Source organism: Nerophis ophidion, linkage group LG24, assembly GCF_033978795.1.
Source record: "Nerophis ophidion isolate RoL-2023_Sa linkage group LG24, RoL_Noph_v1.0, whole genome shotgun sequence".
Lineage (NCBI taxonomy): Eukaryota > Metazoa > Chordata > Actinopteri > Syngnathiformes > Syngnathidae > Nerophis > Nerophis ophidion.
This window is the reverse complement of record NC_084634.1, coordinates 40615162-40639519: the sequence shown is the minus strand read 5'-3', so window position 1 is coordinate 40639519 and position 24358 is coordinate 40615162. Positions and strand designations below refer to the sequence as shown.

Here is a 24358-nt window from a genome sequence, read left to right as displayed (position 1 = left end):
GCTTCTTAGTTTTACAATATAACTAAAACAAATTCATACTGAATATACCGTCCCATGCAGGAGGTTTTTTGGCCGTGTTTGCGTGCATATTTCTATGTCGTCGTTAGCTTTAGCAAATATGCTAACACGTTTAGAAGTCCCGTTTCGAGGATTTTAGTTTGTAAGTTTCACAATAAAACTAAAACAAATTCTTACTGACTAAACCGTCCCACATGGGAGGTTTTCAGGTATATAGCTACATTGTCATTAACTTTAGCAAATATGCTAACACGTTTACAAGTCCTGTTTGGAGGATTTTAGTTTGTAGGTTTTACAATATAACTAAAACAAATTCATACTGACTAGACCGTTTTTGGGCTTGTTTACATGCATGTTTCTACATTGTCATTAGCTTTAGCAAATAATGCTAACAAGGCTAGAAATCCCGTTACGAAGATTTAGTTCGTAATTTTTACAATATACCTATAACAAATTCATACTGACTAAACCGTCCCATGTGGCAGGTTTTGGGCGTGTTTTCATGCATATTTCTATGTCGTTGTTTGCTTTAGCAAATATGCTAACACATTTAGAAGTACCGTTTTGAGGATTTTAGTTTGTAAGTTATACGATATAACTAAAACAAATTCATACTGAATAAACAGTCCCATGTGGGAGGTTTTTGATCGTGTTTTCAGACATATTTCTATGTCGTCATTAGTTTTAGCTAATATGCTAACACATTTACACGTCCCATTTCGTCTGCTATCCGTCCGTGGTGTTTTTGCTTGACAGGATTTTAGTTTGTAGGTTTTGCAATATAACCCAAAAAAATTCATACCGACTAAACCGTCCAATGTTGGAGGTTTTTGAGCGTGTTTTCCTGCATATTTTTACATAGTCGTTAGCTTTAGCCAATATGCTAACATGTTTAGGCATCCCATTTTGTCTGCTATTCATCCGTAGTGTTTTATGTTTTACAATATAACTCAAACAAATTCATACTGACTAAACCGTCCTATGTTGGAGTTTTTTTGGGCATTGTCATGCATATTTGTACGTTGTTGTTAGCTTTAGCAAATAATGCTAACACGTTTACAAGTACCGTTTCGAGAATTTTAGTTTGTAAGTTTTACAATATAACTAAATCAAATTCATACTGAATATACCGTCCCATATGGAAAGTTTTTGGGCGTGTTTTCATGCATATTTCTACATCGTTGTTAGCCTTAGCAAATGTGCTAACATGTTTAGACACCCCGTTTCAAGGATTTTAGGTTGTAAGTTTTACTATATAACTGAAACAAATTCATACTGAATAAACCATCCCACGCAGGAGGTTTTTGGGCGTGTTTTCATAAATATTTCTACGTCATAGTTAGCTTTAGCAAATATGCTAACATGCTTAAAAGTCCCGTTTCGTCTGCTATTTGTCCGTGGTGTTTTTGCTCGAGAGGATTTTAGTTTGTAAGTTCTACAATACAACTAAAATAAATTCATACTGACTAAACCGTCCTATGTGGGAGGTTTTTGGGCGTGTTTTCAAGCATATTCTTATATAGTCATTAGCTTTAGCAAATATGCTAACATGTTTAGGCGTCCCGTTTTGTCTGCTATTCATCCGAAGTGTTTTATGTTTTACAATATAACTAAGACAAATTCATACTGAATAAACCGTCCTATGTGGGAGGTTTTTGGGCGTGTTTTCAAGCATATTCTCATATAATCGTTAGCTTTAGCAAATATGCTAACATGTTTAGGCGTCCCGTTTTGTCTGCTATTCATCCGAAGTGTTTTATGTTTTACAATATAACTAAGACAAATTCATACTGAATAAGCCGTCCTATGTGGGAGATTTTTTGGGTGTGTTTTGATGCATATTTCTTCGTTGTTGTTGTTAGCTTTAGCAAATAATGCAAACACGTTTAGAAGTCCCGTTTCGAGAATTTTAGTTTGTAAGTTTTACAATATAACTTAATCAAATTCATACTGAATAAACCATCCCACTTGGAGGTTCTTGGGCGTGTTTTCAGGCATATTTCTACGTCGTCATTAGCTTTAGCAAATATGCTAACACATTTAGAAGTCTCGTTTCGAGGATTTTAGTTTGTAAGATTTACAATAAAACAAAAAAAAATTCTTACTGACTAAACCGTCCCACATGGGAGGTTTTCAGGTATATTTCTACATTGTCATTAGCTTTAGCAAATATGCTAACACGTCTAGAAGTCCCGTTTCGAGAATTTTAGTTTGTAAGTTTTACAATATAACTAAAACAAATAAATACTGAATAAACCGTCCCACGTGGGAGGTTCTTGGGCGTGTTTTCAGGCATATTTCTACGTCATCATTAGCTTTAGCAAATATGCTAACACGTTTAGAAGTCCCGTTTCGAGGATTTTAGTTTGTAAGTTTTACAATAAAACTAAAAAAAACTCTTACTGACTAAACCGTCCCACATGGGAGGTTTTCAGGTATATTTCTACATTGTCATTAGTTTTGACAAATATGCTAACACGTCTAGAAGTCCCGTTTCGAAGATTTTAATTTGTAAGTTTTACAATATAACAAAAAAAAATTCATACTGACTAAACCGTCCCATGTGGGAGTTTTTTGGGCGTGTTTTCATGCATATTTCTACGTCCTCGTTAGCTTTAGCAAATATGCTAACATGTTTAGAAGTCCCATTTCGTGGATTATAGTTTGTAAGTTTTACAATATAACTCAAACAAATTCATACTGACTAAACTGTTCCATGTGGGTGGTTTTTGGGCATGTTTTCATGAATATTTTTCGTTGTCGTTAGCTTTAGCAAATATGCCAGCACGTTGAAAAGTCTTATCTCGTCTGCTATTCGTCCAAAGTGTTTTTGCTTGAGAGGATTTTAGTTTGTAAGTTTTACAACATAACTAAAACAATTCATACTGACTAAACCGTCCCATGTAGGAAGTGTTTGGCCGTGTTTTCAGGCATATTTGTACGTCGTCGTTAGCTTTAGCAAACGTGCTAACACGTTTAAACGTCCCGTTTCGTCTGCTATTCGTCCGCAGTGTTTTTTCAGTGTGTAAGTTTTACAATACAACTAAAACAATGGACAGTGAGTGTGAATGGGTGTAGTATGCCAACTATTATCAGTAGTACTAGTGTAGTGTTAGTACGAGTGTGTATCTAATACTGGCTTTGGATCAAGTTAGTCGGGATTGCATTTTTTTGGCAACAGAAGCAGAAATGGTCCTACCGAGGGAGCGCTGGCAACCAAGTCCTGTTCGGTGCGGCCCGTCTGCAGAGCGGTGTGCACCCGCACTGACTCGTAGATGGACGGCTCTTCCACCCTGCACGGGTATGGACTCTTCAGCGCCATCAGGGTTCCTGACCATGGTCCACACGGGAGAAATAACAACACTGTTGGGATGAAACTTTTTGGCAACCACCAAGTGGTCATTTTCAACTTTATAAAGCCTACTTTAACATGTGAACACTACTTTATTATGATTTATGTGATACTCCTCCTAGTCATTTATGCACATATAAGATTGGTCGCCATGAAAATTTTACCATGAATCAGTTTTTGGCAACCACCAAGTGGTAATTTTCAATTTTATAAAGGCTACTTTAACATGTGAACACTACTTTATTATGATGTATGCAATACTCCTCCTAGTCATTTATGCACATATAAGATGTGTCGCCATGAAAATATTACCTTGAATCACTTTTTGGCAACCACCAAGTGGTCATTTTCAACTTTTTAAAGGGTACTTTAACATGTGAACACTACTTTATTATGATTTATGTGATACTCCTCCAAGTCATTTATGCACATATAAGATTGGTCGCCATCAAAATATTACCATGAATCACTTTTTGGCAACCTCCAAGTGGTCGTTTTCAACTTTTTAAAGGGTACTTTAACATGTGAACACTACTTTATTATGATTTATGTGATACTCCTCCTAGTCATTTATGCACATATAAGATTGGTCGCCATGAAAATATTACCTTGAATCACTTTTTGGCAACCACCAAGTGGTCGTTTTCAACTTTTTAAAGGGTACTTTAACATGTGAACACTACTTTATTATGATTTATGCAATACCCCTCCTCGTCATTTATGCACATATAAGATGCATCGCCATCCAAATAATACCTTGAATCACTTTTTGGCAACCACCAAGTGTTCATTTTCAACTTTTTAAAGGGTATTTTAACATGTGAACACTACTTTATTATGATGTATGCAATCCTCCTCTCGGTCATTTATGCACATATAAGATTGGTCGCCATCAAAATATTACCATGAATCACTTTTTGGCAACCACCAAGTGGTCGTTTTCAACTTTTTAAAGGGTACTTTAACATGTGAACACTGAATTATCAGGATTTTTGTGATACTCCTCCCAGTCATTTATGCACATATAAGATGTGTTGCCATGAAAATATTATGTTGAATCACTTTTTGGCAACCACCAAGTGGTCGCTTGGGGATCATTTCAACTTTATAAGGGAAACTTCAACATGTGAACACAACTTTATTATAATCTATGCAATACTCCTCCTAGTCATTTATGCACATATAAGATGTGTCGCCATCCAAATAATACCTTGAATCACTTTTTGGCAACCACCAAGTGGTCATTTTCAACTTTATAAAGGCTACTTCAACATGTGAACACTACTTTATTATTATGTATGCAATACTCCTCCCAGTCATGTATGCACTTATTAGATATGCATGCACATATAAGATGTGTCGCCATGAAAATATTACCATGAATCACTTTTTGGCAAACACCAAGTGGTCGTTTTCAACTTTTTAAAGGGTACTTTAAGATGTGAACACTACTTTATTATGATTTATGTGATACTCCTCCTAGTCATTTATGCACATATAAGATTGGTCGCCATCAAAATATTACCATGAATCACTTTTTGGCAACCACCAAGTGGTCGCTTTCAACTTTTTAAAGGGTACTTTAACATGTGAACACTACTTTATCAGGATTTTTGTGATACTCCTCCTCGTCATTTATGCACATATAAGATGTGTCGCCATGAAAATATTACCTTGAATCACTTTTTGGCAACCTCCAAGTGGTCGTTTTCAACTTTTTAAAGGGTATTTTAAAATGTGAACACTACTTTATTATGATGTATGCAATACTCCTCCTAGTCATTTATGCACATATAAGATGCGTCGCAATCCAAATAATACCTTGAATCACTTTTTGGCAACCACTAAGTGGTCATTTGGGGTTGTTATCAACTTTATAAAGGGTACTTCAACATGTGAACACTTCTTTATTATGATGTATGCAATACTCCTCCTAGTCATTTATGCACATATAAGATGTGTCGCCATCAAAATATTACCATTAATCACTTTTTGGCAACCACCAAGTGGTCGTTTTCAACTTTTTAAAGGGTACTTTAACATGTGAACACTACTTTATTGGGGATTTTTGTGATACTCCTCCTCGTCATTTATGCACATATAAGATGTGTCGCCATGAAAATATTACCTTGAATCACTTTTTGGCAACCACTAAGTGGTCATTTTCAACTTTATAAAGGGTACTTCAACATGTGAATACTACTTTATTAAGATTTTTGTGATGCTCCTCCTCGTCATTTATGCACATATAAGATGTGTTGCCATGAAAATATTACTGTATGTTGAATCACTTTTTGGCAACCACCAAGTGGTCGTTTTGGGGATCATTTCATTTTTATAAGGGAAACTTCAACATGTGAACACAACTTTATTATGATGTATGCAATACTCCTCCCAGTCATGTATGCACATATAAGATGTGTCGCCATGAAAATAATACCTTGAATCACTTTTTGGCAACCACCAAGTAAGTGGTCGTTTGGTCTTCTTTTCCACTTTAAAATGAGTACTTTTGAGACATCTCCTACAACTACAGGACCGGTATTGTGCTGTTGAAGAAATACAGTTTTTTCTAATTTTTGTGTAAGGGTCCCCCCCCCTTAAGACAATTTAGCAAAAAAGGTTTTTGAAAAAAATAGCTTTTCTGACATTTTCGGGTGTTGTTGAGACGCCTGATGAGGTTTTGAGACATCTCCTACAACTACAGCACCAGTTTTGTGCTGTTGAAGCAAGACTGTTCTTAAAATTTTTGTGTAAGGGTCCCCCCTTATAAGATTTTAGTGATTCTTAGGGTAATTTGTATTTGCTATTTCAATGTGTTTTTTTACTTCTGTTTTAAATGTTTTTTGTTTGTTTTTTTGTCTGTCCTTTGCCTTTATTTCTTTGTGGTGTACAGCCCTTTGTTCTTCAACTGTGGTTGTTTTTAAAGGGCTTTATAAATAAAGCAGGTATGGAATGGTAGGGTATGGTAAAAAGTTTTTGAAAATTATAAATTTACTGCCATTTTCGGGTGTTGTTGAGACTCCTAATGAGGTTTTGAGATACCTCCTACAACTACAGCACTAGCATTGTGCTGCTGAAGCAAGACAATTTTTTTTTACATTTTTGTGTAAATGTCCTTCCTTATGACAATTTAGTGGGAACATTTTTTTGATAAATATACATTTTCTGCCATTTTCGGGTGTTGTTGAGACTCCTGATGAGGTTTTGAGACACCTCCTACAACTAGAGGACCTGTATTGTGCTGCTGAACCAAGACTGTTCTTAACATTTTTGTGTTAGGGTCCCCCCTTATGACATTTTAGGATCTGTGAGGGTTTATACGATAAAAGCAGGAAGAAAGGTGCAAGGCCATTAAGATGTTCAAAAACTAATAATAGAACTTTAAAACCGACCCTGAAGTGGACCTTTCGTGTACATGTTAAGGTCCTCAAAAAGGTGCCGAAACACGGAGAAAAATAACAACAAATTAGACGTGTTCAGCAATTTTGGTGTTGATTTGTTAAACTGGTGGGAGGGGCTTATTTTTACTCATTTTTAAGGTGGCACTAAAAAGACAATTTTAAAAAGTCTTTTTTGGGATCAAAAAATATTACAATCTTTTGCCATACCTAAAGTACCTTCAACATTTGGTGACTTTTTGTATGTGTTAAGGTCCTCAAAAAGGTGCTGAAACATGGAGAAAAATATAACAAATTAGACACGTTCAGCAATTTTGGTGTTGTTATGTTAAACTGGTGGGAGGGGCTCATTTTTACTCATTTTTAAGGTGGCGCTAAAAAGCCAATTTTTCAGGACAAAAATTATTTTTAAAAATCTTTTGCCATACCTAATGTACCTTTAAAATTTGGTAACTTTTCGTACGTGTTAAGGTTCTCCAAAAGGTGCCGAAACACGGAGAAAAATAACAAAAAAAATATACGTGTTCAGCAATTTTAGTGTTGATATGTGAAACTGGTGGGAGGGGCTCATTTTTATTAATTTTTAAAGTGGCGCTAAAAAGCTAATTTTAAAAATAATTAAATCTTTTGCCGTACCTAAAGTGCCTGCAAAATTTGTTGACTTTTCGTCTGGGTTAAGGTCCTCAAAAGGCGTCAAAACACGACGAAAAATAAAAACAAATTAGACATGTTCAGCAGTTTTAGTGTTGATATGTGAAACTGGTGGGAGGGGCTCATTTTTACTCATTTTTAAGGTGGCACTAAGAAGAAAATTTTTCACGACAAAATTAAAAAAAAAAATTTTTTGCCATACCTAATGTGCCTTTAAAATTTGGTAACTTTTCGTACTGGTTAAGGTCCTCAAAAGGCATCAAAACACGGAGAAAAATAACAACAAATTAGACGTGTTCAGCGATTTTGGTGTTGATATGTGAAACTGGTGGGGGGGCTTGTTTTTACTCATTTTTAAAGTGGTACTAAAAGCTAATTTTTTAAAATTCGATTTTGGGACGGAAAAAAATAATAATCTTTTGCCATACCTCATGTACCTTTAAAATTTGGTAACTTTTCGTACGTGTTAAAGTCCTCAAAAAGGTGCCAAAACACGGAGAAAAATAACAACAAAATAGACATGTTCAGTAATTTTGGTGTTGATATGTGAAACAGGTGGGAGGGGCTCATTTTTACTCATTTTTAAGGTGGCGCTAAAAAGCCAATTTTTCAGGACAAAAATTATTTTTAAAAATCTTTTGCCATACCTAATGTACCTTTAAAATTTGGTAACTTTTTGTACATGTTAAGGTCCCCAAAAAGGTGCCAAACACGGAGAAAAATAATAACAAATTAGACGTGTTCAGCAATTTTGGTGTTGAACTGATGGGAGGGGCTCTTTTTTACTCATTTTTAAGGTGGCGCTAACAAGACAATTTTAAACATTCGTATTCAGGAACACCAAAATATAATTGAGTTTGCCATACCTAAAGTACCTTCAACATTTGGGGTCTTTACGTACATGTTAAGGTCCTGAAAAAGGTGTAAATAAATAATAGTAATAAACTCTTGATGGAATATATTTACCAGTCTCACTTCCCACCAGCGGCTGGTTGGCAAAGTGGTCGATGAAGTCCTCAAGCCTTGCAAAAGTGGTGAAGCCGAAGACGTAGGTGTGGTCTCGGCGCCTCACCTGGTAGTGCTTCACCGAGTCCCTCGCCCTGCCGGAACATTCTTGGAGAATAACTCAGGTCACTTTGACTTAGTCTACTGGACCTAATACTTCATGGAGGGAGGAGGGCGACCTTGGTCTTTGCAACCAGGACCACATACCACTTCTTCACTTGGTGACGGAGACGAGGACTTACCTGACGGACAAGGCAAAATGTCCTGGACCTTCATTGCTGTTCCTCAGCAGGTAACTTCCATCACCTCCGTTGGACAACAGGAGCGCCTCAGCAGCGTGACGGGACAGTTCTGAATGGTACCACCTTCAGTAAGAGTAAGGACAGTTCTGAATGGTACCACCTTCAGTAAGAGTAAGGACAGTTCTGAATGGTACCACCTTCAGTAAAGTAAGGACAGTTCTGAATGGTACCACCTTCAGTAAAGTAAGGACAGTTCTGAATGGTACCACCTTCAGTAAAGTAAGGACAGTTCTGAATGGTACCACCTTCAGTAAAGTAAGGACAGTTCTGAATGGTACCACCTTCAGTAAGAGTAAGGACAGTTCTGAATGGTACCACCTTCAGTAAGAGTAAGGACAGTTCTGAATGGTACCACCTTCAGTAAAGTAAGGACAGTTCTGAATGGTACCACCTTCAGTAAGAGTAAGGACAGTTCTGAATGGTACCACCTTCAGTAAGAGTAAGGACAGTTCTGAATGGTACCACCTTCAGTAAAGTAAGGACAGTTCTGAATGGTACCACCTTCAGTAAAGTAAGGACAGTTCTGAATGGTACCACCTTCAGTAAAGTAAGGACAGTTCTGAATGGTACCACCTTCAGTAAAGTAAGGACAGTTCTGAATGGTACCACCTTCAGTAAAGTAAGGACAGTTCTGAATGGTACCACCTTCAGTAAAGTAAGGACAGTTCTGAATGGTACCACCTTCAGTAAAGTAAGGACAGTTCTGAATGGTACCACCTTCAGTAAAGTAAGGACAGTTCTGAATGGTACCACCTTCAGTAAAGTAAGGACAGTTCTGAATGGTACCACCTTCAGTAAAGTAAGGACAGTTCTGAATGGTACCACCTTCAGTAAAGTAAGGACAGTTCTGAATGTTACCACCTTCAGTAAAGTAAGGACAGTTCTGAATGGTACCACCTTCAGTAAAGTAAGGACAGTTCTAAATGGTACCACCTTCAGTAAAGTAAGGACAGTTCTGAATGGTACCACCTTCAGTAAGAGTAAGGACAGTTCTGAATGGTACCACCTTCAGTAAAGTAAGGACAGGTCTGAATGGTACCACCTTCAGTAAAGTAAGGACAGTTCTAAATGGTACCACCTTCAGTAAAGTAAGGACAGGTCTGAATGGTACCACCTTCAGTAAAGTAAGGACAGTTCTGAATGGTACCACCTTCAGTAAAGTAAGGACAGGTCTGAATGGTACCACCTTCAGTAAAGTAAGGACAGTTCAGAATGGTACCACCTTCAGTAAGAGTAAGGACAGTTCTGAATGGTACCACCTTCAGTAAAGTAAGGACAGTTCTGAATGGTACCACCTTCAGTAAAGTAAGGACAGTTCTGAATGGTACCACCTTCAGTAAAGTAAGGACAGTTTTGAATGGTACCACCTTCAGTAAAGTAAGGACAGTTCTGAATGGTACCACCTTCAGTAAGAGTAAGGACAGTTCTGAATGGTACCACCTTCAGTAAAGTAAGGACAGTTCTGAATGGTACCACCTTCAGTAAGAGTAAGGACAGTTCTGAATGGTACCACCTTCAGTAAGAGTAAGGACAGTTCTGAATGGTACCACCTTCAGTAAAGTAAGGACAGGTCTGAATGGTACCACCTTCAGTAAAGTAAGGACAGTTCTGAATGGTACCACCTTCAGTAAAGTAAGGACAGTTCTGAATGGTACCACCTTCAGTAAAGTAAGGACAGTTTTGAATGGTACCACCTTCAGTAAAGTAAGGACAGTTCTGAATGGTACCACCTTCAGTAAGAGTAAGGACAGTTCTGAATGGTACCACCTTCAGTAAAGTAAGGACAGTTCTGAATGGTACCACCTTCAGTAAGAGTAAGGACAGTTCTGAATGGTACCACCTTCAGTAAGAGTAAGGACAGTTCTGAATGGTACCACCTTCAGTAAAGTAAGGACAGTTCTGAATGGTACCGCCTTCAGTAAAGTAAGGACAGTTCTGAATGGTACCACCTTCAGTAAAGTAAGGACAGTTCTGAATGGTACCGCCTTCAGTAAAGTAAGGACAGTTCTGAATGGTACCGCCTTCAGTAAAGTAAGGACAGTTCTGAATGGTACCGCCTTCAGTAAAGTAAGGACAGTTCTGAATGGTACCGCCTTCAGTAAAGTAAGGACAGTTCTGAATGGTACCGCCTTCAGTAAAGTAAGGACAGTTCTGAATGGTACCGCCTTCAGTAAAGTAAGGACAGTTCTGAATGGTACCGCCTTCAGTAAAGTAAGGACAGTTCTGAATGGTACCGCCTTCAGTAAAGTAAGGACAGTTCTGAATGGTACCGCCTTCAGTAAAGTAAGGACAGTTCTGAATGGTACCGCCTTCAGTAAAGTAAGGACAGTTCTGAATGGTACCACCTTCAGTAAAGTAAGGACAGTTCTGAATGGTACCACCTTCAGTAAAGTAAGGACAGTTCTGAATGGTACCACCTTCAGTAAAGTAAGGACAGTTCTGAATGGTACCACCTTCAGTAAAGTAAGGACAGTTCTGAATGGTACCACCTTCAGTAAAGTAAGGACAGTTCTGAATGGTACCACCTTCAGTAAAGTAAGGACAGGTCTGAATGGTACCACCTTCAGTAAAGTAAGGACAGTTCTGAATGGTACCACCTTCAGTAAGAGTAAGGACAGTTCTGAATGGTACCACCTTCAGTAAAGTAAGGACAGTTCTGAATGGTACCACCTTCAGTAAGAGTAAGGACAGTTCTGAATGGTACCACCTTCAGTAAGAGTAAGGACAGTTCTGAATGGTACCACCTTCAGTAAAGTAAGGACAGGTCTGAATGGTACCACCTTCAGTAAAGTAAGGACAGTTCTGAATGGTACCGCCTTCAGTAAAGTAAGGACAGTTCTGAATGGTACCACCTTCAGTAAAGTAAGGACAGTTCTGAATGGTACCGCCTTCAGTAAAGTAAGGACAGTTCTGAATGGTACCGCCTTCAGTAAAGTAAGGACAGTTCTGAATGGTACCGCCTTCAGTAAAGTAAGGACAGTTCTGAATGGTACCGCCTTCAGTAAAGTAAGGACAGTTCTGAATGGTACCGCCTTCAGTAAAGTAAGGACAGTTCTGAATGGTACCGCCTTCAGTAAAGTAAGGACAGTTCTGAATGGTACCGCCTTCAGTAAAGTAAGGACAGTTCTGAATGGTACCACCTTCAGTAAAGTAAGGACAGTTCTGAATGGTACCACCTTCAGTAAAGTAAGGACAGTTCTGAATGGTACCACCTTCAGTAAAGTAAGGACAGTTCTGAATGGTACCACCTTCAGTAAAGTAAGGACAGTTCTGAATGGTACCACCTTCAGTAAGTGTAAGGACAGTTCTGAATGGTACCACCTTCAGTAAAGTAAGGACAGTTCTGAATGGTACCACCTTCAGTAAGAGTAAGGACAGTTCTGAATGGTACCACCTTCAGTAAGAGTAAGGACAGTTCTGAATGGTACCACCTTCAGTAAAGTAAGGACAGTTCTGAATGGTACCACCTTCAGTAAAGTAAGGACAGTTCTGAATGGTACCACCTTCAGTAAGAGTAAGGACAGTTCTGAATGGTACCGCCTTCAGTAAAGTAAGGACAGTTCTGAATGGTACCGCCTTCAGTAAGTGTAAGGACAGTTCTGAATGGTACCACCTTCAGTAAAGTAAGGACAGTTCTGAATGGTACCACCTTCAGTAAGAGTAAGGACAGTTCTGAATGGTACCACCTTCAGTAAAGTAAGGACAGTTCAGAATGGTACCACCTTCAGTAAAGTAAGGACAGTTCTGAATGGTACCACCTTCAGTAAGAGTAAGGACAGTTCTGAATGGTACCACCTTCAGTAAAGTAAGGACAGTTCTGAATGGTACCACCTTCAGTAAAGTAAGGACAGTTCTGAATGGTACCACCTTCAGTAAGAGTAAGGACAGTTCTGAATGGTACCACCTTCAGTAAAGTAAGGACAGTTCTGAATGGTACCGCCTTCAGTAAAGTAAGGACAGTTCTGAATGGTACCACCTTCAGTAAGAGTAAGGACAGTTCTGAATGGTACCACCTTCAGTAAGAGTAAGGACAGTTCTGAATGATACCACCTTCAGTAAGAGTAAGGACAGGTCTGAATGGTACCACCTTCAGGATCTACTTGTGCTCACAAAGCCGTCCTTGTTCTTATCAAGCAAAAGGCGGAAAGCTTGTAAAACTCCACTGTGCGCCATGGAAGGCGCCTCGCCGTTTTTCAGATCTGGACGGCCACGAGAGAGGCCGTATCAGGACCCGAAGTCTCCAAGAAGATAAGGTGGACGAAAAGGAGGGGGCAAACCCGACACCGCTCCAAGCACATTTTGTTTGAACTTTTTATGAGCCAGTGTTGGGCTGCTGCATAATATGACCCCTCCCCTCCCCCCCCTGGCCAGATAAATGAGGAGGCACCGGAAGTTTTTCCCTCAGAGCGTGCAGTTCCATGCGCTCTCCTCATGAGCTAAATTGAATCCTGTCTCTGTTTGATTCCTTGCGTCTTGTCCTGTTTAATAGATGCTTGAACCTGACACTGACACCTTTGCTATTTAAACTTCCTCGTTTCCCCCGCTTTAAACGCCCAGAAGATGAGAATCCCAGAAACTTACCCCAAAGTCTCCAGCTCATCGATCATGTCTCCGGAAGATGCACGCCCGGAGAAGGTGGACACACGGAGACGAGTGCTGTTGTGCAGCCAGAGTGCGAGGGAAGTGAAAGCAGAGTGGCACGCCTAACAGGAAGTACATCTGCAGACTTAGAAGTCTTGGGCCAGAACAACCACACACTCAAACCTGCTCCGGTTTTTGTTTTGTATAACCCGGAGAACCAGACCGTGATTTAATTATTTGGGTGTATCTGAACCGTGGGGTCAAAGGTCAGTCCAGTGCTTGGGAGAATCTTCTGGAAAAATGTCAGAGTCCAACACTTTTTTTTTTTGTTTGAACCAAACCGGGCCAAACACCAAACTAGGGTGGTCCCCAAACCAATATGTTGGTACCGGTACCAAAATGCATTTGGATATTTTTCTAAATAAAAGGTGACCACAAAAAATGTCATTATTATTAATCCTTGTCTCCATGGCGACAAATTAAAAAAAAAATGAGTAAAAGTAGCATTATCACTGGAGGAGGAGGACTAGCTAAACATGCTTCACTCCACAGCATAGGATACAATAGCTCACCGGCGTCACAATGTAAACAAACACCATTGGTGGATCTACACCTGACATCCACTGTAATGATACCAAGTACAAGAGCGCAGCTAGTCGATACTACTATGATTACGTCGATATTTTGTGGCATCACATCTTTTCATTTTTTTAAAACCGTTTGTTATGTTATGATACTTTTCTAAATAAAGGGGACCACAAAAAAATGTCATTATCATTATTACTATTAATCCTTGTCTCCATGGCGACAAATAAAGTATGTTTACGACAAGTAGCATTATCACTGGAGGAGGAGGAATAGCTAAACATGCCTCACTTCACACCGTAGCTTACATGCGTCACAATGTAAACAAACGCCATGGGTGGATCTACACCTGACATCCACTGTAATGATACCAAGTACAGGAGCGTATCTAGTCGATACTACTATGATTACGCCGATATTTTTTGGCATCACATCTTCTTTTGGTTTTTTTTAAACGTATATTATGTTATGATACTTTTCTAAATAAAAGGAACCACAAATAATGTCATTATCATTATTATTAATCCTTGTCTCCATGGCGACAAATAAAGTAAGTTTCCTACAAGTAGCATTATCACTGGAGGAGGAGGAATAGCTAAACATGCCTCACTTCACACCGTAGCTCAGCAGCGTCAAAATGTAAACAAACGCCATGGGTGGATCTACACCTGACATCCACTGTAATGATACCAAGTACAGGAGCGTATCTAGTCGATACTACTATGATTACGCCGATATTTTTTGGCATCACATCTTCTTTTGTTTTTTTTTAAACGTATATTATGTTATGATACTTTTCTAAATAAAAGGAACCACAAATAATGTCATTATCATTATTATTAATCCTTGTCTCCATGGCGACAAATAAAGAAAGTTTCCTACAAGTAGCATTATCACTGGAGGAGGAGGAATAGCTAAACATGCTTCACTTCACACCGTAGCTCAGCGCTGTCACAATGTAAACAAACGCCATGGGTGGATCTACACCTGACATCCACTGTAATGATACCAAGTACAAGAGCGCACCTAGTCGATACTACTATGATTACGTCGATATTTTTTGGCATCACATCTTCTTTCATTTTTTTTAAAACCGTTTAATATGTTATGATACTTTTCTAAATAAAGGGGACCAAAAATAATGTCATTATCATTATTATTAATCCTTGTCTCCATGGCGACAAATAAAGTATGTGTACGACAAGTAGCATTATCACTGGAGGAGGAGGAACAGCTTAACATGTCTCACTTCACACCGTAGCTCAGCGGCGTCACAATGTAAACAAACGCCATGGGTGGATCTACACCTGACATCCACTGTAATGATACCAAGTACAAGAGCGTAGATAGTCGATACTACTACGATTACGTCGATATTTTTTGGCATCACAATATCTTCTTTTGTTTTTTGTAAAACGTATATTATGTTATGATACTTTTCTAAATAAAGGCGACCACAAAAAAAATCATTATTATCACTATTAATCCTTGTCTCCATGGCGACAAATAAAGAAAGTTTCCTACAAGTAGCATTATCACTGGAGGAGGAGGAATAGCTAAACATGCTTCACTACACACTGCAGCTCAGCACCGTCACAATGTAAACAAACGCCATGGGTGGATCTACACCTGACATCCACTGTAATGATACCAATTACAGGAGCGTATCTAGTCGATACTACTATGATTATGTCGATATTTTTTGGCATCACAACATCTTCTTTTAATTTTTGTAAAACGTATATTATGTTATGATACTTTTCTAAATAAAGGCGACCACAAAAAAAAATTCATTATTATCATTATTTATCCTTGTCACCATGGCGACAAATAAAGTAAGTTTCCTACAAGTAGCATTATCACTGGAGGAGGAGGAATAGCTAAACATGTCTCACTTCACACCGTAGCTCAGCGGCGTCAAAATGTAAACAAACGCCATGGGTGGATCTACACTTGGCATCCACTGTGATGATACCAATTACAGGAGCGTATCTAGTCGATACTCCTATGATTACGTCGATATTTTTTGGCATCACAACATGTTCTTTTGTTTTTATTAAAACGTTTATTATGTTATGATACTATTCTAATTAAAGGGGACCACAAGAAAATGTCATTATTATCATTATTAATCCTTGTCTCCATGGCGACAAATAAAGTAGGTTTCCTACAAGTAACATTATCACTGGAGGAGGAGGAATAGCTAGAAATGCTTCACTACACATCGTAGCTCACCTCACCTTATCCAGTGTGTCTTTGTGTGCAACTTCTTAAACGTAATTTACCTGAACAACATCCAGTCGTGTGATATTTCAGTGACCTGGAATCCAGTGTGCTGTGGGGCCCTACGGTAGTGAATCACACCTGTGACATCACACATTAATCACATCTTTATTAGGCAGGTAAACAATGTGATAAAGAACATTTTACATCAATCAAACTAAGGATCGAGATATGCCGCTCGTTTACCTTCACCTTCATTGGCCATTCCTTCTTGGTGAGTTCATATATTCTGGACCTAGATGTGAGTCCGCGACATACATGGCGGACAATAACTGATACGGTCTGCTTTGCCGGTCCAAATGCATTCACAATTTTCCTGGACAGCCAGGTAATACAAAGCACACGCTACCTTTTTTAATCACATCTACGGGAGCTCGCATTCTCGTTGTCTCTCCTTCGACAAATGGACAGGGTTTTTCGGTAAGTAGAATCCCAGCTGACCCGGACATTGGGAAGTTCTCTTGGCGTCTGAGAAGTGTTGTATCCCAGATAGCTGCAATGGCTTTCTCTTGAGGTATTCATGTGGGATTTCCAGATGTAAAAGAAGGAGAAACACGGGCATGTCTGGAGGACTCGCCTCCATAGTCCTGCTGGTTGTTATGAACCTGGATGTGGGGCGGGGTCTTTCTGACTTCACTTCCTCTCCGAACTCAGTTCGTAAATGATCAAACCGGAGATTCAAGAAACACACGGCGCGCTTACCCGTGTAAAAAGTCATCAAATGTTGGGGGACCTTAAACGATGGAGCTGAGACGGGGCTAAGGCTGAATAAATATTAGTTTAAGGGGTTATGTGTAGACATGGCCTAAGTATTGAGCAAAGGCTGTGAATATTTATGTATGTGTGTTTGTTTTGTTTTTAATACATTTTCAGAATTAAAAAAAAAAATCATGTATTGTCATTCTGGGGTAATTTGTGCAGAATTTTGAGGATAAAAATGTCATTTTGGAATAAAGCTGGAACATAAAATGTGGACAAAGCGAAGCGCTGTGAATACTAGAGAGAAAATGGGTCAGTGAAAGAGAATCAAGTCAGTGACAAAAACAAACATAAACATTTTACATGGTCTATGTCAGGCTTGCTACTAACAGTTTGTTCGTCTTTTAGTTTTTCCTCCGTGTGTGTTTAGTATTTCTTGTTTTTAGTTCCTGTCAGCGCTCTTATTTTGTCTGTTCCCTGCTTTTTTCCCCCCTGTGCGCTGTTTTCCCCTCAGCTGCGGCTGATTGGCACCTGGCCACACCTGGTGTCAATCAGCCAACTCCTATTTGTACCTGCTTTGTCTTCCAGTCAGGGCTGGATTATTGTCATGTATTGTCACTTCTGTATTGTCGCTCCTGTCGTGTCGTGTCTTTGCAGCGTAGAGGTAAGCTAGATTTGTAGCTTACTGTTTGTTGTTCCCTGCTTCCAGTTTGTTTTCATATTAAAAGTACGACTTCTGTTTTCCTGTTTGCTACCCGCTAGCTTCCACGCTAGGCCCCTTTTGTTTATGCTAGCCTCCATGCTAAGCCCTGTTTGTTTTCTAGCTCCCATGCTTGTCAGGGTCCACGTCTTGGACCATGACATATTCTGGTTTTGTTTCTGTTTTATTATCATCCTGTGTTGCATTCAATGTCTTTGGTTCCTGGTGGCACTTCCTGTTTGGTTTTCTGTTGTCAGGGCAACTCATTCAGTGTCACCTGATTCTGGTTTGTCGTCACGCACCTGACTTGATTAGTTATCTCCTTATTTAAGACCGCCCTGGTTTTACATTCGGTCTCGGACTAGAGTTTGCCTCACACAACACATGAAGTCGCATTCCCGCATGTTGGGAAAGTACTTTTGTTATTCGATTAGCTTCCAGGCTATTTTGTTAATTTTCTTGTCCCTAGTTTACATACCAGCGTTTTCTGTTCTTTCTAGCTCCTATGCTAACTTCTGTTGGTTTTTCTATAGTGCCTTGTGCTAGTGTTTTTGTTATTAGTTTGTTTTTGTATTCAGAAATAAATCGTCATTGCTACCTTTACGCTGTGTTCCATCTCCGCTGCACCACGAGAACGCAAACACACGCCACGATGCCACCAAGACGTCACAATGCTAGCTCTTTTAGTTTGTTATCCGCCTCGTGCGCGCTTTCGGTTGTACCCCTTTGGTTTGTTCTTGTTTTAGTATCTTTATTTAATCATGTTTTCCTATCCAATGCCTGCCTCCATTTCTGCATCTTGGGGTTCGTCACAAACTAACTCTGACAGTCTACCGTCGCTTGTAAAATGGCACGTTTTTTTAACTTCAGTACATCCTCTCAAAAGTTTACAAATAAAACTCACAGATCAAGACTTTCCTGAGTGTCACATGCATGTTTCTGATGGAGAAAATGTGCCTCAATATGCAAGGTAAACATACCAAACATAACGTCCCACTATGCTCAGAAACCGCATTTTGGAGTGTTACATCCCAGACCTGATCATAATGTCCCGCTATGTTCAGAAACCGCATTTTGGAGTGTTACATCCCAGACCTGATCGTAATGTCCCGCTATGTTCAGAAACAGCATTTTGGAGTGTTACATCCCAGACCTGATCGTAATGTCCCGCTATGTTCAGAAACAGCATTTTGGAGTGTTACATCCCAGACCTGATCATAATGTCCCACTATGTTCAGAAACAGCATTTTGGAGTGTTACATCCCAGACCTGATCATAATGTCCCACTATGTTCAGAAACAGCATTTTGGAGTGTTACATCCCAGACCTGATCATAATGTCCCACTATGTTCAGAAACAGCATTTTGGAGTGTTACATCCCAGACCTGATCATAATGTCCCACTATGTTCAGAAACAGCATTTTGGAGTGTTACATCCCAGACCTGATCATAATGTCCCACTATGTTCAGAAACAGCATTTTGGAGTGTAACCTCCCAGACCTGACAGTAACGTCCCACTATGTTCAGAAACAGCATTTTGGAGTGTAACATCCCAGACCTGATCGTAATGTCCCATTATGTTCAGAAACAGCATTTTGGAGTGTAACCTCCCAGACCTGATCGTAATGTCCCACTATGTTCAGAAACCGCATTTTGGAGTGTAACATCCCAGACCTGACAGTAATGTCCCGCAATGTTCAGAAATTGCATTTTGGAGTGTTACATCCCAGACCTGACAGTAACGTCCCACTATGTTCAGAAACAGCATTTTGGAGTGTTACATCCCAGACCTGATCATAATGTCCCACTATGTTCAGAAACAGCATTTTGGAGTGTAACCTCCCAGACCTGATCGTAATGTCCCACTATGTTCAGAAACAGCATTTTGGAGTGTTACATCCCAGACCTGATCATAATGTCCCACTATGTTCAGAAACAGCATTTTGGAGTGTTACATCCCAGACCTGATCATAATGTCCCACTATGTTCAGAAACAGCATTTTGGAGTGTTACATCCCAGACCTGATCATAATGTCCCACTATGTTCAGAAACAGCATTTTGGAGTGTTACATCCCAGACCTGATCATAATGTCCCACTATGTTCAGAAACAGCATTTTGGAGTGTTACATCCCAGACCTGATCATAATGTCCCACTATGTTCAGAAACAGCATTTTGGAGTGTAACCTCCCAGACCTGACAGTAACGTCCCACTATGTTCAGAAACAGCATTTTGGAGTGTAACATCCCAGACCTGATCGTAATGTCCCATTATGTTCAGAAACAGCATTTTGGAGTGTAACCTCCCAGACCTGATCGTAATGTCCCACTATGTTCAGAAACAGCATTTTGGAGTGTTACATCCCAGACCTGACAGTAATGTCCCACTATGTTCAGAAACAGCATTTTGGAGTGTAACATCCCAGACCTGATCGTAATGTCCCATTATGTTCAGAAACAGCATTTTGGAGTGTTACATCCCAGACCTGATCATAATGTCCCACTATGTTCAGAAACAGCATTTTGGAGTGTTACATCCCAGACCTGACAGTAATGTCCCGCTATGTTCAGAAACAACATTTTGGAGTGTAACATCCCAGACCTGCTGAGATGAGGTGGCAACTTGTCCAGGGTGTACACCGCCTTCCGCCCGAATGCAGCTGAGATAGGCGCCAGCACCCCCCGCCACCTCGCAAGGGACAAGCGGTAGAAAATGGATGGATGGATCCCAGACATGCTGGCATTTTGGAGTGTAACACCCAGACCTGACAGCATTTGACTTAAATCCTGGAATCTTTCCAGGACTTTAGTAAAGTATGGATAGAAATGCAGCCGTGAACTCCCACAATTCACTTTGTGTTGCCAGCTGTGAGGACAGAAAGAGCACACAAACTCATTTGTACACCGCAAAGGAGGAAGTACCATAAATAGACCACAAACAAAAAAAGAGTTTTGCACCTTTTCATTTGAACTTCTCCCGGTCAGAAGATGACCGACTCTGTGCTGTGCTCCAGGGTGAGGTGGTCATCACACCCCGGCTGCTGCCTGGCGGTCATGGAGAGCTTCAAGCTGCGGCACCACATTCTTCTGTGGCCCCTCACCGCTTCTACTTGGTCCCCGGCAGGCCCTTGCCTTGGAGGGGACATGTGCCTGGTGTTGTCCAGGGCCCGGACCAGGAGCCTGCACAGAGAGCGGTGCAGTATTGTCAATGCAAGACTACATGAGCAATCTAAGACTAAATTATCAATCTAAGACTAAATTATCAATGTAAAACTAAATTGTCAATATAAGACTAAAATTTAAAGGCCTACTGAAAACCTCTACTATCGGTTGGAGACATCTCTACGCTGCTGATCCGCCTCCGCTTGGGATGGTTTCCTGTGGACGGGACTCTCGCTGCTGTCTTGGATCCGCTTTGAACTGAACTCTCGCGGCTGTGTTGGAGCCACTATGGATTGAACGTTCACAGGATCATGTTAGACCCGCTCCACATCCATTGCTTTCGGTCCCCTAGAGGGGGGGGATTGCCCACATCTGAGGTCCTCTCCAAGGTTTCTCATAGTCAGCATTGTCACTGGCGTCCCACTGGGTGTGAATTCTCCCTGCCCACTGGGTGTGAGTTTTCCTTGCCCTTTTGTGGGTTCTTCCGAGGATGTTGTAGTCGTAATGATTTGTGCAGTCCTTTGAGACATTTGTGATTTGGGGCTATATAAATAAACATTGATTGATTGATTGATACTAGCGACCACGCAGTCTGATAGTTTATATATCAATGATGAAATATTAACATTGCAACACATGCCAATACGGCCGCTTTAGTTTACTAAATTGCAATTTTAAATTTCACGCGGAAGTATCATGCAAAAACGTCGCGGTATGATGACACGTGCGCGTGACGTCACAGATTGTAGCTGACATATAGATCCAGCCTGATCCCAGCTATAAGTCGTCTGCTTTCATCGCATAATTCCACAGTATTCTGGACATCTGTGTAGCTGAATCTTTTGCAATTTGTTCAATGAATAATGGAGACGTCAAAGAAGAAAGCTGTAGGTGGGAAGCGGTGTATTGCGGCCGCCTTTAGCAACACAAACATAGCCGGTGTTTCATTGTTTACATTCCCGAAAGATGACGGTGAAGCTTTACTATGGAACAGAGCGGTCAAGCGAACACGGTTGGATTGGACCACACACACAAAGTACAGTGTATTATGTGTATTACAAAAAAAACATTTTACCATTCTGTATTCTGAAGGCGATCTATGTCGTGTGCTACTCCAGCATTAATATGCGTCCTCCTGATAGTCACCGTCAGCGTCAGGTTCAAAGCGGTATGGCTCTATCCTTAGTTGCGGTTGGGCCTGGCAGAGTGGTCCTGCCACCCCCACGGCTGCCACGGCGCCTCTCACAGCATCTTCCCTATCTGAATCGTTACCTTGCTGCCCTCTTGTCCTTTTTTTTATTTTTAATTAATTTATTTTTTTCTAGTCTTTCACTCTCACTTTCCTCATCCACAAATCTTTCATCCTCGCTCAAATTAATGGGGAAATCGTCGCTTTCTCTGTCTGAATCACTCTCGCTGCTGGTGGCCATGATTATAAACAATGTTCAGATGTGAGGAGCTCTGAACTGTGGAATGCTCTCCCTGACCATATGAGGGCACCACAGACTGTGAATGCTTTTTTAAAAAGGCTTAAAAACCCTTCTTTTTAAAAAAAGATTTATGTGTGCTGGTTGCACCTATTAGATTTTTCTACTTTTTTTTTTTTTACTGTTTATTTTACCTGTTGGGGGCAGCTATTTGTGGTTCTTGTCTTGTTTGTGTTTTGTTTTTAAATGCACTGTAGCACTTTTGAGGTTGTTTGTTCAATGTAAAGTGCTTTTACAAATACAATCTATTATTTTTATTATTATTATTACATACTAATAGGCTTCACGGTGGCAGAGGGGTTAGTGCGTCTGCCTCACAATACGAAGGTCCTGCAGTCCTGGGTTTAAATCCAGGCTCGGGATCTTTCTGTGTGGAGTTTGCATGTTCTCCCCGTGACTGCGTGGGTTCTCTCCAGGTACTCCGGCTTCCTCCCACCTCCAAAGACATGCACCTGGGGATAGGCCCCTCCCACCTCCAAAGACATGCACCTGGGGATTGGCCCCTCCCACCTCCCAGGACATGAACCTGGGGATAGGCCCCTCCCACCTCCAAAGACATGCACCTGGGGATAGGCCCCTCCCACCTCCAAAGACATGCACCTGGGGATTGGCCCCTCCCACCTCCCAGGACATGAACCTGGGGATAGGCCCCTCCCACCTCCAAAGACATGCACCTGGGGATAGGTTGATTGGCAACACTAAATGGTCCCTAGTGTGTGAATGTTGTCTGTCTATCTGTGTTGGCCCTGCGATGGGGTGGCGACTTGTCCAGGGTGTACCCCGCCTTCCGCCCGATTGTAGCTGAGATAGGCGCCAGAGCCCCCCGCGACGCCAAAGGGAATAAGCGGTAGAAAATGGATGGATGGGATATATACTATGTATATATGTATGTATATGTGTATACAGTATATGGGATTTTAGTAGCTCAGGTTGTGTGTGTTTACCTGGGTAACAGTGCGGTCACAATGGTAAGCGCACACACCACGTAGAAGAGAGGATGGGACATCTGTAGTCCTTCTACGCCCAGAGGGCTGGTGGGGGGACTGCAGGTCACGCAGCAAACACTAAAGATCAGCACGAAGCCGAAGTAGGAGCCAGCGCTGAGCACCAACACCCCGACATGAATCCACGTCTGCAGAGCCAAGCCACAATAACGTCATCTCCTACAGAGGTGGGTCTTCACACATGTGTCCAAGTACTGGACATTGTTGGAATAAGAACCGACCAGAGTGTGGCTCTCCAGGACCTGGTGCAGCAGGGTGACCAGGAGGGCCGAGGCGTTGATTGGCGAGCCCAAGGACAGCAGACCAATATCCGATCCAGCATAGGCCTGGACACACACATTGACACCAATATTGCCATGATTAGGACTCCAAATAGTCTACAGTATATGGTCAGAGTGGCACAGCTGGAACACATGCCAGCACTATGCAGGCAAATGTAAAAAATATGTTTTTTATGATGGCAGTCACACATAAGAGATATGTGTAGACTGCCCCGCTTGATGTGCTTCAACATATAATATAGGGTATTATTATGGTGTGTGTGTGTATAAACTAAGACATATTATCTGGCATTTTTTCCCCCGCAATATTATGCAATATTTTTGGTACCTGCTGATCTGTATTTGGGATCTGCATAAACCCTAGAAAATTGCGCGTGTCCGCCTTTGTAGTCTCTGGGGACCCCGCATTTGATAATCTTCTTTTTCTCTGACATTCATCCTCCACTGTTGCCATCTCTAATATAAAGTATGTTAAGTTCTTACTTATATCCGGCAGTAAACTCACCAAGGAAGCACTTCAACATAACGCTGTAAATGATATACATGATAAATGGGTTGTACTTGTATAGCCCTTTTCTACCTTCAAGGTACTCTAAGTGCTTTGACACTACTTCCACATTTACCCATTCACACACACATTCACACACTGATGGAGGGAGCTGCCATGCAAGGCCCTAACCAGGACCCATCAGGAGCAAGGGTGAAGTGTCTTGTTCAGGACACAACGGATGTGACGAGGTTAGTACTAGGTGGGGATTGAACCAGGGACCCTCGGGTTGCGCACGGCCACTCTGCAACTGCGCCATATATATATATATATATATATATATATATATATATATATAT

The 24358-nt window shown here is 40.7% G+C and overlaps 2 protein-coding genes across 9 annotated transcripts in view; both read right to left on the bottom strand.

Annotated features, from left to right (window-relative positions):
* dapp1 (dual adaptor of phosphotyrosine and 3-phosphoinositides) overlaps positions 1-13453 on the bottom strand; it is a 43252-nt gene extending 29799 nt beyond the window's left edge. Inside the window, exons 1-4 of the mRNA XM_061886794.1 lie at positions 13311-13453; positions 8670-8792; positions 8389-8522; positions 3218-3348 (exon numbers count right to left, since the gene is read on the bottom strand). Coding sequence (XP_061742778.1) covers positions 3218-3348; positions 8389-8522; positions 8670-8792; positions 13311-13336 — 414 coding nt within the window. The 5' untranslated portion in view covers positions 13337-13453. The remainder of the gene's footprint in view (positions 1-3217; positions 3349-8388; positions 8523-8669; positions 8793-13310) is intronic.
* Positions 13454-16272: 2819 nt separating this feature from the next.
* Positions 16273-24358, bottom strand: part of atp10d (ATPase phospholipid transporting 10D) — a 57430-nt gene continuing 49344 nt past the window's right edge. Inside the window, exons 21-26 of one of the 8 annotated variants that reach the window (XR_009804190.1) lie at positions 23453-23557; positions 23172-23359; positions 20537-20758; positions 19369-20444; positions 19253-19310; positions 16273-19136 (exon numbers count right to left, since the gene is read on the bottom strand). Coding sequence is in view for 1 of the 8 variants with exons in the window: in XM_061886863.1 (XP_061742847.1) it covers positions 20560-20758; positions 23172-23359; positions 23453-23557 (492 nt within the window). In the remaining 7 variants the exon portion in view is untranslated. Of the gene's footprint in view, positions 20445-20536; positions 20759-23171; positions 23360-23452; positions 23558-24358 lie in introns of all 8 variants that reach the window. The other 7 variants (XR_009804192.1, XR_009804188.1, XR_009804187.1 and 4 more) reach the window with 7 other exon arrangements.